Source organism: Leucopleurus acutus, assembly GCF_964270905.1.
Source record: "Leucopleurus acutus genome assembly, chromosome: 2".
NCBI lineage: Eukaryota > Metazoa > Chordata > Mammalia > Artiodactyla > Delphinidae > Leucopleurus > Leucopleurus acutus.
The window spans coordinates 163063239-163078252 of record NC_139143.1 but is presented as its reverse complement, the minus strand read 5'-3'; the positions used below and the strand labels follow the sequence as shown (position 1 = coordinate 163078252).

The 15014-nt window shown below is 44.9% G+C and overlaps 1 protein-coding gene across 1 annotated transcript in view; it reads right to left on the bottom strand.

Moving 5' to 3' along the window:
* SF3A3 (splicing factor 3a subunit 3) overlaps positions 1-14239 on the bottom strand; it is a 28461-nt gene extending 14222 nt beyond the window's left edge. The window contains exons 1-12 of the mRNA XM_082859695.1: positions 14044-14239; positions 13716-13763; positions 12030-12082; positions 11819-11924; positions 8155-8227; positions 7688-7779; positions 6563-6645; positions 5293-5431; positions 3947-4015; positions 3450-3517; positions 3186-3293; positions 1986-2055 (exon numbers count right to left, since the gene is read on the bottom strand). Of these exons, the coding sequence (XP_082715821.1) occupies positions 1986-2055; positions 3186-3293; positions 3450-3517; positions 3947-4015; positions 5293-5431; positions 6563-6645; positions 7688-7779; positions 8155-8227; positions 11819-11924; positions 12030-12082; positions 13716-13763; positions 14044-14139 (1005 nt within the window). The 5' untranslated portion in view covers positions 14140-14239. The remainder of the gene's footprint in view (positions 1-1985; positions 2056-3185; positions 3294-3449; positions 3518-3946; positions 4016-5292; positions 5432-6562; positions 6646-7687; positions 7780-8154; positions 8228-11818; positions 11925-12029; positions 12083-13715; positions 13764-14043) is intronic.
* Positions 14240-15014: the final 775 nt, after the last annotated feature.

Below are 15014 nucleotides of genomic sequence, written 5' to 3'. Positions count from 1 at the left end.
GCCCATAAATGAAAAGGGAAGTCAAAGAATAGTGCAGGACAAGAAGGGAAATTTCCTATTCTGCTATAACCCTTGCTGACCCCTCACTTCCAAGGATTAGGTTTTCTTCCTTGTCGAACAAAGAGAAAGTCTTGTCTTCAAATCAGAATTCCTCATCGGCAGAGGAATAATTCTCCCCTGATCTTAAAGGAAAAAGTCAAAGGTTTTATAAAGCACTTGCCTAAGTTACTCGTCTGAGCCCACGAACTATCATAGAACAACAGAGAACAGTCTCTTCTCTTCTGTCTCTAAAATATCTCCTGAACCGGTCCTTCCTTCTCCTTCCCACTGTTATCGTCCTCACCAAGATGACAACCTTCTAACTTGCCCTGAGTCTCTCCTCATTCCAGTCCAGCTTCCACGTTGTTCCCAGATTTTTCTGCTCAAAAAAACCAATCTAATGGTACACTTTGCTTAAAGAACTTTTATTGGCTTTCTGCTGCTTAATGGACAAGGTTCCAATTTCCAACATAACTTTTCAAATTTCTCTGACCACTCTCCCTCCCTTACAAGGCACACCCATATACACTGGTTTCCTCATTATTTCCTTTCATTGTATTTTACCTTCTTGCTTGCTGTTTCCTCTACCTGGAACATTTTTATCTCCCTCTTTCTACTTAGAACACTCAATCTCAAGGTATTACAGCATGTGTCACATTATACTGCAGTTATTTGTAGCCCTCAGCCGCAAAGTGGGCTTTTCGAGGGCAAGAGGCTGTGTCATATTCACTACTGTATCCAAAGATCTAGCATAATGTCTGGAAACCAACAGGTGCCAATAAATGGTGAAATAACGGTAAAAATAACATCAGTACATAACAAGAGCAACATCTAGAAACCATTTTTGGCTGGCACTGGCTGGAATTCCAAAGACAAGAGTGCCACCTCCTGGCAGGGAAAGCAAAATGCTCTCAAAGGAGGGAGAAGCAGTGGGCACACCTGTGTCAGGGGCACAAATCTGCCTCTCAGTCTTCTTCAGAGGACTGGCAACACAGACTGCTGCCCACCCTAGCACAGCGCAGGTTTACTGTGGAGAATATAAGCGCCCCCAGTATCCAATGTCTGGCTAGCCTCCTCTTATCAAAAGCAGTTGTAATAGAAGGAAACAAAAAGATGAACCTTAGTTTTATAAGCTATTACATAAATGGTCCTCAGACAAGGGCAGAATGAAAACGTCCATGGCAACTGACAGAGACACGCAGACCAGCTATCTGAGCCGGAGCCACCTGCTCGCTCAAAGCACCACGTGAGCACTTGCAGGGGCAAAGGCTTAGAGTGGTTGAAAACTACACAAAGCAGACAACCAGAAAGGCCGGTCCTCCGCAGGACTCCCAGAGACACTGACCACCTTCTCTGGATGAGTGGTGCCCTTTCCTCCACCTTCTCTTCCCTGAAAGAGTCATTTCCTCCCACTTGTCCCTTCTTTCTCTCCGAGATAAGCATCGTGGTCAGGTTAGGCCTTTTTCTACCCGCAACGCCCACTTCAGCTTCTTGAAAGAATATTCAGAAAGGAGCAGCTCACAGCCAGCTCTGTACCACTAACTTCCCGGCCCTAAGAAGTTTCACACAATCTTGTGAACACGTAAGGAATGCCTTTTCAGAATAAGTCACATCTGAAAAGCTACTCTTATCTGCCTTTTGGGTCACCCCTGGGTATACTCCAGAGCTCAGGCAAAGAATCTGGATACTAAGGGGAGTCTATTCTCTCTGCCTAGCCTCATGGGATTGGGTAACCTTGGGAATATCACCTAACAACAGACACCTAAGAACAGAACAGCACCTCAATAAAGGGCCAAGTACCCTGGGAGAACCCAATTTTCTGCTGAAGTAGTTTGATATGTATCTTTCCTCTTGTAATCCTAAAAAAAAAAAAACCTACAAATTCATATTTCTCTTACTTCCCCAACTTGTAGCATTTACAGCCCTCAGCAGAGTCAGTTACTCACCCCAAGAATCTCTACATATTCGTAGATCTGGGCTTCTAGGAAAGCAATGTCTTTGTTCCTCTCAGTGTCTCTGAAAATAAGAAAGAAACTGTATCACTCAAGGGTTCTTTTACCCAATGCCCTGTTCCGTATATCTGGGAACGTTTATTCCATGGGTGCATTAAAAATTACAAGCATGTGAGAAATACCACGTTGTGAAAGCAAATGCTCTGTTCAGCTCAGGACTCGCTGATAGAAGTACCGAGGTTATTTCTTAGAATGCATGGAAGCTTCCCCTTTGACCTCATTCTAGAAGGTGAAAGACATATCCAGGTATTTAGATTTCCATGATTATAACATACAAAGGAAATGTGGTACAGAAGAGCAAGCTCTGGAACCAGCAGGCCCAAATCCTGACCTTGCTCCTTAGTAACTGTGAGATAACAGACACACTCCATAACTTTTGTAAGTCCTTATCTGCAAAAAATCAGGATAACTTTTTGGGATTGTTTTGAGAATTAGGAAAACCACATATAAGAAACACCCTGTACAGGGCTTCCCCCGTGGCACAGTGGTTAAGAATCCACCTGTCAACACGGGGACACGGGTTCGAGCCCTGGTTTGGGAAGATCCCACATGCTGCGGAGCAACTAAGCCCGTGCGCCACGACTACTGAGCCTGCGCTCTAGAGCCAGCAAGCCACAACTACTGAGCCCGCAGGCCTAGAGCCCGTGCTCCGCAACAAGAGAAGCCACCGCGATGAGAAGCCTGCGCACTGCAACGAAGAGTAGCCCCCACTCACGGCAACTAGAGAAAGCCCGCGCGCAGCAACAAAGGCCCAACGCAGCCAAAAATAAATAAAAATAAAATAAACTTATTAAAAAAAAAAACCCTGTACAAACTGTCATTAGTAAAAATGTACTTAGAAAAATAGTTTTGAACCTACTTAGTTTCTATAAGCTACAGAGGTAACAAAAGGTACCCAGGGCACAGTTTCAACTTTACAGACATCACCCACTCTCAGTCAGCTGAGTACAGACTGTCTTTGGTTTATAATAACAATGAGAGCACGCTCTGCCATTAGCAGAGAGAAAGAGCTGACTGGCTCTCGATGGATCAATAGCGGTGATAAACAGGCTTTAAAATTTCTGTTGTGGTAAGAATTCTGCATGGGAATAAAAACTTTAAAGTGTCAGCAGAGGTGCGGCCCCAGCCACTCACCGCTTGGTGCCCTTTGACTTGGGATTTTTGGCAAACAGAGAGGTGTCCAGCGACTCCAGGGACTTTCCTTTGGTGCTGAATAGCCTCTGGGCTCGCTCTTCTAGGGTCCTAAGGAGACACAAGGGGCAAAGGAATTCAGGACTACTTTATAGGCCTGCTTATCTTTGCAGTGGGGGGTGACAGAACCAGGGAATCAGAGCCACTTAGAAGATCGTGAAACACACAGTAAATGAGACAGTTCTCATAGAAAAACCAGCCTCTTACCCGCCACACTTCAGGCCTAAAGCTAAGAGTGCAGATTTCAATCTGTCCAGACCCAGGGAGGCCAACTCCTGTATGAAACAGACAAGTTACAATTTTATATAAATAGACTTGGAGAAACAACAAATGCTGAAACTTCATCTTTGCAGGCTGGGGTGTGGGTGTTCCTAAAGCTGTGGCAAGACCACACATTCCACAGCCAATCTCCTAGCAGTACGCCCCAACTCTCCAAAGAGGCCTTGGGGGGTTAAGTTCATACATAACCATACTGGTAGTGTTCCATTACCTCCACTACAGCTTAAGATGGTTAGAATTTTTAGTTTATAGTTTTCAAAGAAGTTGGATACACTTTTTATTCTTTTTATCTTTCTACATTCTTTGTAGATGCTTGGACCCAAGAACTGATGTCTCATAAGTTTATCACATTAAAAACAGGAGACTGAGTGATCCCTCTGAGGAGTGAACAGGCAAGACCAGCACAGTGGATAAAGAAAACATACCTCCCAGGAGGAGAATGCAGAGAGGTCAAGATGGGCTCCGGCATGGGTCAGGGCACTGCTTGTCTCTTTCTGGAAAGAACAATATGATGTTTATTAATACCCAGGTTTAGAATGAGGGCAAGGGAGTCATCTAAAGTACAGGCACACCTCAGAGACATTGCAGGTTTAGTTCTAGACCATCACAGTAAAACGAGTATCACAATAAAGCAAGTCACACGACTTTTTTAGCTTCCCAGTGCATATAAAAGCTATGTTTATACTATACTGTAGTCTATTAAGTACACAATAGCATTATGTCTAAAAAAACAATGTGCATGCCTTAGTTAAAAATACTTTATTGTCGGGGCTTCCCTGGTGGTGCAGTGGTTGAGAGCCCACCTGCCAATGCAGGGGACGTGGGTTCGAGCCCTGGTCCGGGAAGATCCCACATGCCACGTAGCAGCTGGGTCGTGCACCACAGCTGCTGAGCCTGTGCTCTGGAGCCTGTGAGCCACAGTGCTGAGCCCACATGCCACAACTGTGGAAACCCGCGTGCCTGGAGCCCGTGCTCCACAACAAGAGAGGCCACCGCAATAAGAAGCCCGTGCACCACAATGAAGAGTAGCTTCTGCTTGCTGCAACTAAAGAAAGCCTGCGAGCAGCAATGAAGACCCAGTGCAGCCAAAAATAAAATAAATAAAACAAATAAATTTATTAAAAAAAAAAACTTTATTGCTAAAAAATGCTAACCGCCACCTGAGGCTTCAGTGAGTTTTGGTAGTAACAAAAATCATGGATCACAGACCACCATAACAAAATGAAAAATGGCACTAATAGATTTGCTTGACACAGGGTTGCTGCAAACCCTCCATCTGTAAAAAAATGCACCATCTGAGAAGTGCAAGAAAGCAAAGTGCAGTAAGATGAGGTGTTCGTATCAGGTGCTGGTTGGCCCCTTATACACATGTATGAATGACAACCAAATGCCTACAAGAGCAGAGCAAAAAAAAAAAACAGACTGAAAAACTCTCCCAGAGATTTCAGGAAAACTCAAGTCTGTCCCCAGGAATGAAAACATAAAGATTTCTAGCATATAATTATATCAGTTTTTGGTCAGTAGGAACCACAGAGCAGTAATGACATGGTTGGTGAAACTCCTGGGCCCAGCCAATGGCAAGTGGGCCCTGACAAATCTCTTTCAAAGTACACAGAGAAAACCCAGCATACTTGGCAGACAACATCTCATGGCCATAACTGATCTCAAGGGATCAGCACCTCATGCCCTAAAGCAGAGGCTCAAGATTACAGTAAAATAATTAGTTTACGTCCCTGGCATGTCCTCCACCCACACCCCCACTGGAGCTCACCGGCCATCCAGGAAAAGTACCATTCTCCCACTTCTTCTCAAACTCATTCTGAATTTTCCCAAAAAGTTCATTCTGATCTTGGAGAGGTTTCACTCTATCTGTGTAATCCTGAAGGTACTCAAGCAGCATCTCCAGATATCTACAGAGGAGTAAATAACACAGAGACAGCAAGGTTTCTATTTTTGATATATTGTTATGCCCTGTAAAACATACTTATAATTCCAGTGAAACTAGTTTTTTCAAGTAAAAATACTACCTTAAAAAATGAGCTTACGGGCTTCCCTAGTGGCGCAGTGGTTGGGAGTCCGCCTGCCGATGCAGGGGACGCGGGTTCGTGCCCCGGTCGGGAAGATCCCACATGCCGTGGAGCGGCTGGGCCCGTGAGCCATGGCCGCTGAGCCTGCGCGTCCGGAGCCTGTGCTCCGCAACGGGAGAGGCCACAACAGTGAGAGGCCCGTGTACCGCCAAAAAAAAAAAAAAAAAAAAAGAGCTTACAATTGGCTTTCTCCTAATATGTCTTTTTTTTTTTTAAACATTTATTTATTTGGTTGCATCAGGTCTTAGTTGCGGCAGGCAGTCTCCTTAGTTGTGGCTCGCTGGCTCCTTAGTTGCAGCCGGCAGGCTCCTTAGTTGCGGCATGCGTGTGGGATCTAGTTCCCGGATCAGGGATCGAACCCGGGCCCCCTGCTTTGGGAGCACGGAGTCTTAACCACTGCACCACCAGGGAAATCCCTCTCCTAATATGTCATCTTGATTCTGACCTTTCCTATCTTCTTTCATCCTCATGATACAATTCCAAATACTAAAGTCTTAACTCACATTAAAAGATTTTAGGTAAAAAGAAAATGAGAAAAAGAGAGGAAGGTAGAGTACAGATTACTAACCAGGGGAATAACAACACAAACAAAACTTAAATCTATACATCAGACCCAGGCACTTAACTTCAATCACAATCTGAGAAAGTCTAATTTTTTCCCATTCAACTCCAAAGACACAGAGCCACCTGGATGGGAGACTTCCTTCTACAATGAGACAACATTAAGAACAGTATGGGTCTAAGATTGCGGATGTGCCCATAGACACACATTCTTCCAGAGCCAGAGTATTATGGTTTTGAAACCATGTCATTCAAAATTCCTATCCTCCAATAAACCTGGAAGTCATTCATATATGCCTTTCATGCAACAAAATTCAAAACTGCCCTCAAACCTTCTCATTAAACAATCTTCTAGTTAAATCCAGTAGAGGCCTAGAAACTAGTAATGGCTACCTCTTATACTCTGCATTCTTCCTTTCTTTAGGAATGTCAAACAACTGGTCGAAGATTGACAGGTAAGTGATATAATCCAGCTTCTGGGAAGGGAAAAGAAATGACAAGAGATTCAGTTAGGTGTTTGCACCAAGTTGCAATATAATCTCCAATAAATGAGATTAACAAGGCCCAGCTCACTTTAGTCTTTCCCCCCCCAATATTTAATTCCTGCACTGAGTGTTAATTCCACTGGACTGAGCAGAATATGATACACAATTAACTGTGAAATAAAGATCAAGTCAATAAACCATAAGCTAAAAGAAACATCTGTTGAACATTAGCATTGGGTTGGCCAAAAAGTTCATTCAGTTAGTGAATATGTTTTTCAATAAAGTTCTTCGTGAAAATGAAAAATGTCTTTTATATTTACTTAAAACCAAATGAACTTTTTGGCCTACCCAATATATACAGGGCACCTGTTTAAAGACTGACACCCACTACATCCTAAAATAAGGTCCCAGAAGGTGCCATTTGTTCACTCATTCAATCAGTTACTGAATATCTTTGGACCAAGTACATGGATACAGATGAGAACAAGACAGATGCAGAACTGTACTCATGGAGCTTAAAGTTTAGTCACAACTTTTGAGACATGTCCTCACAACCCCAAGAGAAATTTCATCATGTATTTCCTTGTGACCCTGAGACTGTCACACTAAACCTCAGCTCTTATGGTAAGTTATTTTCTAATACCTTTTTAAAGCTATTAAATAGCCCTCCTGGCAGAGATTATGTTTTTGTATCTTTCATGTACCTACTACTCTGTGTGCCTAACACAGAAGCTTGACGTGTACTTGTGAGTTTAAAAATTTTTTTTATTTTTACAAAAGCAAAATAAGCTTGTTGTATTAATAAAACAAAATTTATTGATAAGTAAAATATGCTTATTGTATTGACTGTAGAAACCTGACTTTCACTTTGAAAAGTGTTTCATTCCAAGAAAGCACATCACCTCTTTAATACTAACATAACGGTTCCAGAACACAAGGAAGACACTCTAATTGTTTCAGGTCTAGTAGCCCCAGCCCAGTGTCCTGACTCACCCCTAGAATCAGAGCCACTCTCCCCTCTCCTGGGTCTTACCTCAGAGGCCTTCAGGTTAATGTATTTGAGGTAACAGTCATGGAGATCAAGGTAACGACCATATCCCTCTTCATCTGTGAACTCCACCAAATCTGAAGGAATCAGATGTCAAGATTCAGATACTAAAGACCACTTTCTTGGACTTGGCTTTTCAAGTGGACTGCATTGTTTCATAATGCAGCCCTTCACCCAAACATCTCCCTCTAGTCACAAAGTGAACAGACCTCGCTTTTCCAGGCGAGTGAATTTAAGCTGGGCTAGCACAAAATGACTATTTTGTCCAAGGCCGATTCAGGATGACAATCTAGTCCAGACTTTTCTCTAGTCTAGCAAAGAGGAAATCAGTAAGGGAACCGGGCTATAAATTTCTCTGGGAACATTTTCCAGGGCTCTGAGGGCAAATCTGAACTCTGGTCATTAACCTGTACTTCTGCTAGTGCTGGATAGAAACATTAAACGCTACTTACTTTGTGCCTCTTCACTTGGATTCTCTCGAGCCTTCAGGAGCTCCTCAAATTCCACTGACATTGGCACACAGATCTGATGGGAAAAAGAGGAGAAGCTCAGGTGGCTTTTTCAGTGTAGAAGCTGCAATGTCACAGAATGGACTATATAGAAAGTTGGATTTCTAACACTATATTTGGCCTGATTTTTCATTAGGAGCTTTCTTCTGTTTTCTAATTACCTTGCTTTTTCCTTTTCCTTTTTGCATTGTTTAACTAAAAATTGCTGAAATAACACATGCTCACAAAAACTCAAATAACACAAAAAGACAAAATGAAAAAAAAATCAAGGTTCAGGGCTTCCCTGGTGGCGCAGTGGTTAGGAATCCACCTGCCAATGCAAGAGACATGGGTTCGAGCCCTGGTCCAGGAAGATCCCACATGCTGCGGAACAACTAAGCCTGTGCGCCACAACTACTGAGCCTGCGCTCTAGAGCCCGTGTGCCACAACTACTGAGCCCATACGCCACAACTTACTGAAGCCTGCGCGCCTAGAGCCCAAGCTCCCAACAAGAGAAGCCACCACAATGAGAAGCCTGCACACCACAATGAAGAGTAGCCCCCGCTCGCCGCAACCAGAGTAAAGCCCACGTGCAGCAATGAAGACCCAACACAGCCAAAAATAAAATAAAATAAAACAAGTAAATTTATATGTATATTAAAAAAAATCAAGGTTCCCTTGGACTTCCCTGGTGGCATAGTGGATAAGACTCCGTGCTCCCAATGCAGGGGGCCTGGGTTCAATCCCTGGTCAGGGAACTAGATCCCACATGTGTGCCGCAACTAAGAGTTTGCATGCCTCAACTAAGGAGTCTGTGTGTCGCAACTAAGGAGCCCACATGACGCAACTAAGACACCTGGTGCAACCAAATTAATAAATATTAAAAAAAAAGCAAGGTTCCCCTTTAATAATTCTCCTGGGAATAGCTAACCACTGTCAACAGACCTTTTTCATTTTTTAAATTTTTTATAAATTTATTCATTTATTTAATTTTTGGCTGCATTTGGTCTTCGCTGCTGCATGTGGGTTTTCTCTAGCTGCTGAGAGCGGGGACTACTGTGTTGCGGTGTGCGGGCTTCTCATTGCGGTGGCTTCTCTTGTTGCAGAGCACAGGCTCTAGGTGCACGGGCTTCAGTAGTTGTGGCACACGGGCTTCAGTAGTTGTGGCTCACAGGCTTCAGCAGTTGTGGCTCACGGGCTCTAGAGCTCACACTCAGTAGTTGTGGCGCAGGGGCTTAGCTGCTCCGTGGCATGTGGGCTCTCCCCGGACCAGGGCTCGAACCCGTGTCCCCTGCATTGGCAAGTGGTTCTTAACCACTGCGGCACCAGGGAAACCCAACAGACTTTTAAATGTCAGCCATTCCCAAACTCTGCTGCACATTAGAATCACCTGGGAGAGTGCTAAAAAATCCTAACGCACTTGATACCAAATTTAATCAGAAGTGGTGGGGAGGTATCAGTACTTTTTAAACACTTCCAGATTCAAATGCACAGCAAAATTTGGAAACCACTGCTCTAGGTATTTAAATATATATGTTTGTGCAAGTACATACAGGCAAGTGCAAGATTATTATTTTGTTTCTTACATAATTAGACTTATGTTTTTTCCCTTAGTATATCTTAGGCATTCTTCCAATCATTTATTTAGCCGTTCATTCCTCGTCACCTTTCTGTCTGGGCTGGGATAAGGTTAACACACCAGAACGGTACTTGTGCCTCCTCTCTCGGTTACCAAAAGACTTAATACTCTACCTTCCAAAGGGGATGAGGAGACATAGGTAGGTGTGTGAGTCCATTCATGTGCCTCCACTTAACTTCAATAAGTAGCCTCTCCTGTCTGGTATTTTCAGTCTCTTCATTTTTCCATCTGCTCCTTGAAGTATGTATGCCTTCCCTATTTTCCTTGTGATCCTCCTGCTTCTCCTCTCCTTTTTTCTGCCAGTCTTTCAAATGCATACTAAACACTCCACACTACCGTAACCTCATTATCTATTTGTGCCTCTGTGACCAGATTTCCACTCCCACTTCTTCAACAGAGTAGCAACCCTGGCAGTTACCAATCAACAACAGCTGAGGGGCTTCCCTGGTGGTGCAATGGTTAAGAATCTGCCTGCCAATGCAGGGGACACGGGTTCGAGCCCTGGTCTGGGAAGATCCCACATGCCGCGGAGCGGCTAAGCCCGTGTGCCACAACTACTGTCTAGAGCCCACGTGCCACAACTACTGGGGCCCGCGCACCTAGAGCCCATGCTCTGCAGCAAGAGAGGCCACCCCAGTGAGAGGCCGGCACACCGCAAGGAGGAGTAGCCCCCACTCGCCGCAGCTAGAGAGACCCCACGCACAGCAAAGAAGACCCAACACAGCCAAAAATAAATAAATAAAAATAAATTTAAAAGACCTATGCAGTAAAAAAACAAATAAACAAACAAACAAAAACAAGAGCTGATCCCAGTAACTTCCTTTGTGAAACTCATTGGCTGAGCTTCAGTAAGACATTACCTGGAGCTGCCGTTTGACCTGTGATGGATGGCTTCCCAGGCTCCTTTTCAGCTAAGTACCTTATTAAGAGTGTGCCCCAAGGCACACAGAAGCAGACAGTCTCCCTTCACACTGTCTCTCCCTCCTAGAACTCTATGATCCATGGCTTCAACCATCAAGTACATGCGGTAATTCTCAAGCCCCAGTCACCTAATTTCAACTGCTCATGGGACACTTCTACCTACATATAATATCACCTGAATATCTACATACATAAAAATTCATTTCCACTACAAGTGGGTTACCTCTTTCTTCCTTATTTCTATCAAGGGAACAACTTTTTAGTTACACAGTCATAAAAGCTCAGAGTAATCACTGACCTATCTCTCTCCACTTCTCCTGCAGCCATGCCTCGCTCCCCCTTCCCCCAGAATTCCTTTGGTCAGCTGTGTAAGATGCTTAATGGATTCTTCAATAACTGAGATGGAATCCCTGCTCCTTATCATTTTACAGTATAGTGGGGCAGACGTTCATTGTCATAAAATATGACAGAATCATAAAGATAGGAAAGATTAATTGGGGGAGTAAAGTAGACTAGGAAGGAATTTTCATGAAAGAGTAGGCCTCTGGACTGAATCATGAAGGTGTAATGATCACTGGAAGCGAGTAAAGCCTTTTTGTGTTAGTTGGATCCTCTAGGTAGCAGATTTTAAGACAGAGTTAGGAGCGCAAGTGGTTTATTGGGTGGGTATTATCCATTAAAGATAAAAGGAGAGAGGAGGATTGGGCAGGGAGAGCCCAGACCATGATGAAGATAGGACAAAATCTTGACCAACCCAATGAGGAACTCTGGAGCAAAGATTACTCACTAGAAGAGTCTCACAATGGGCAGAAATAACCAGGCCATGGTACCCACACTGTGCTCAGTCACTGGTGGGGGGCTGCCCAGGAAGAGAATGGCCTTAGCTTAAAGCTGAGGGAGATCCTGAAAGCACTGGAGTTGCAGGATGTCACCTAACTTCGCTGCTTGCAGCTAACTGGCGAGTTCTTTTTTGAAGGGACACCTGAGTGGCAATCTCCACTTTCCTTACACCTTTCCTTTGTATGCTCTTTGGACAGGTTTGGAGAAAATACTTTCTGAGGTCATACCTCATTTGGGTGCTTCCGGTGGAATTCCTTTATTTGTTTGAGTCTATTATAGAATTCAGCAAATTCATTGGGTCCTGAAATGGCATTGAGCTCCTCCTTTCGTAACCTGCAATTTCAGAAAGAAAACAGAGAACACGGAACACAAACTTAGTCCTTTAACCATGGCTCCTCAAAAGCAATAATTCCTGGATTGGTTGTGACTGTCACTTACCCATCCTTATCATCATACAAATCCCTCAGGTTCCCACTGACTTCCATATACCTCTGAAAGGCAAACACAAACCCATCAGGATGAAGCAATCTGTACAACTTAGACCCAAGCAACCAACAAAGGCTCTCTTGTCAAAGCCCAGGGAAACCTCAAGAGATATGGTGTTAAAAGTTCCTGTTCTTTCTGGTACCTTCAACAGACAGCACTGGTTCCTAGTTACTTTTTTTTTTTTTTTTAAGATGTTGGGGGTAGGAGTTTATTAATTAATTTTATTTATTTTTGCTGTGTTGTGTCTTCGTTTCTATGCGAGGGCTTTCTCTAGTTGTGGCAAGCGGGGGCCACTCTTCATCACGTTGCGGGGGCCTCTCACTATCGCGGCCTCTCTTGTTGCGGAGCACAGGCTCCAGACGCGCAGGCTCAGTAGTTGTGGCTCACAGGCATAGTTGCTCCACGGCATGTGGGATCCTCCCAGACCAGGGCTCGAACCCATGTCCCCTGCATTAGCAGGCAGATTCTCAACCACTGCGCCACCAGGGAAGCCCCTTAGTTACTTTTTAAAACAGGTCATTTTGAAGATTAAGTGATGTGATTTGAGGGGTGGCAGAAAGTTCCTATATTTAACTTTCCCTAGAAGTGTCATAAAAGAGAGCCATTGTCACCCTTTGGTAAACAGCAGTTCCCACCTAAGACACTCAAAGATAAAAGGGCGGTCCAAGATGATTTTCACTACTTCAAAAGGCTTGACTGAGGAGTACACAGACTAAATAAAACATCACAGAGTTTCTTTTGGATTCGAACTGAAGATGGTATGAGTACGTAGTCCCTTCTCCAAAACTTTTGGGACCAGATTTGTTTCAGAATTTGGAATTTTTAAGTTCAGGAAGGTACTGCATGCAATATCCCTAGTGGAATCTGGAACACATGTTAACAGTTCTGCAGTGAAACTTACGCATTACTTATTAAATGTGATAAAGACCATAAAAAGCCTCCCATCTGTTCAGATCAAGTCAGATTTTTGCCACTAAACAATTACCAGAACAAACAAATAAAAAGCCTTTTGTTTTCAGAGCATTTCAGATTTGGGAATTTAGATAAGGGATTAGGAACTTGTAATATTAATTATCTCCCCAAAATTAGAAACTCTGTGATTAGGTCTTTTATTCTTTTCTAAACAGATTTCAAACATGCAAGAGTAGAGAGCATGGTATAACGAACCTCCATTTACCTACCACTTAGCTTTAACATAAAAACGTATCAGTATGTTGCCTTTAATTACTTTTCTAAAAGTAAGAAATTGAACTATTACTAGGAAAATGCAGTGTGGTAGGCAAAAAGTACTTCAAATGCTTCAATACAGTGTTCTGGGAGGAAAACAGTAATACACAGCATTCTCTTTTGGGGAGAAGGGAGAGTACCTTCTAAGCCCGAATGGTTGACTCCTGGTAACTACTCATTGCACATCCATGGGATACAGAATGCTCTAAGGGGCATCTTTCCAAGTAATTAAGAATGAGTAAGAGTTCCCCATGCACAGAAGCGAGCAAGGGTGGCTAAGCACCCTTTGGCAGGCGTACAAACCCTCGACTGGCCAACCCGGTTACCTTTGTCCAGGGCTCCAGGTGACCCCCCCGCCCCCTTCTTCCAGCCCATCGCGACCCAAAGAGAAGTGGACAGCGGGGCACTCACATCTTGCATGGCCCGTGTGCGGTGGTCAGAATTGATCTGGTCCCGGAGCTGAAGAAAGGCAAACGGTGACACAAGACACCGTTAGTCGGAGTTCTGGAGTCGGAAAGGCCGCCCAAGGGCGGAGCTTATCCGCTCAGGTCTTAGTGGCCCAAGCACAGAGGCCTCTGGGCGCTGGGCCCGGGGGAAGGTTACCCAGGCCAGAGCTCGGGTAGGGAGCCCCGGGAAGGGGTGGGCGCGGGGCAGGTCTGAGGACCGAAGAAAACTCTCAGAGGTTGAACCCGGGCATGGGGCCCAGCCTCGGGGTAGCCCCTGCCCAGGCCCCACTCACCGTGGACTTCTTAGTGAGCATCTCTTTAGCCATGACGTCCATGAGCCGTTCCTTCTCCTCGTGATAGCGCCGCTGCTGCTCCAGAATTGTCTCCATCTTCCTTCCTCCGCCGCCGCCTCAAATCAAGCTAGAACACCGACACTGCCGGAAACAACTCCTGCTGCCTTGCGCGCCCGCGTCCCTAAGCGGCGCGTCCGGCGTCACCTAAGTTCCGCGGCTGCCGGAAGTTCTTCGGGGACTCGAGGAAAAGTGAGCACCGCAGGAGACCCAGTCAGTGCTATGGAGACGGCTGCAGTGCCCCTGCTGGCCGGGGGTGTGTGGCGCGATGCCGAACGATTTACAGGTGCCTCTAGGGGGCATACAGAAATCCACCAGCCTGGCAGTAAGGAATCTGACCTGGCTTCCTCGGCCGCGTGGCCGGGCGGGTAGGGACCTGGACTGAGTAGTTGAAGAGCATGGATGAGAGCTGGGGAACCGGAACTTGTGTCTCCGGCTCTCAGTGTGACCTGTGACAACGTTTTTTCCTTCTCGAGACATCGGTGTCCTTGTCAGTAAAATGGGTATGATAGCGGGTTTCTTTTCTTCTTCCCTCCTTCCCTCCTTCCCTCTCTCTTTTTCTTTTTTGATACATGGAAACAACCTAATTGTCTATCAGCAGGGGACTGGTTAAATAATATATGGTACATTCAAGCAGTAAAATGCTATACAGCTATAAAAAAAAAAATGAGGGCTTCCCTGGTGGCGCAGTGGTTGAGAGTCCGCCTGCCGATGCAGGGGACACGGGTTCGTGCCCCAGTCCGGGAGGATCCAACATGCCGCGGAGTGGCTGGGCCCGTGAGCCATGGCCGCTGAGCCTGCGTGTCCGGAGCCTGTGCTCCGCAACAGGAGAGGCCACAGCAGTGAGAGGCCCACGTACAGCAAAAAAAAAAAAAAAAAAAAAAAAAAGTAAAAAAAAATGAAGCAAGTCTATA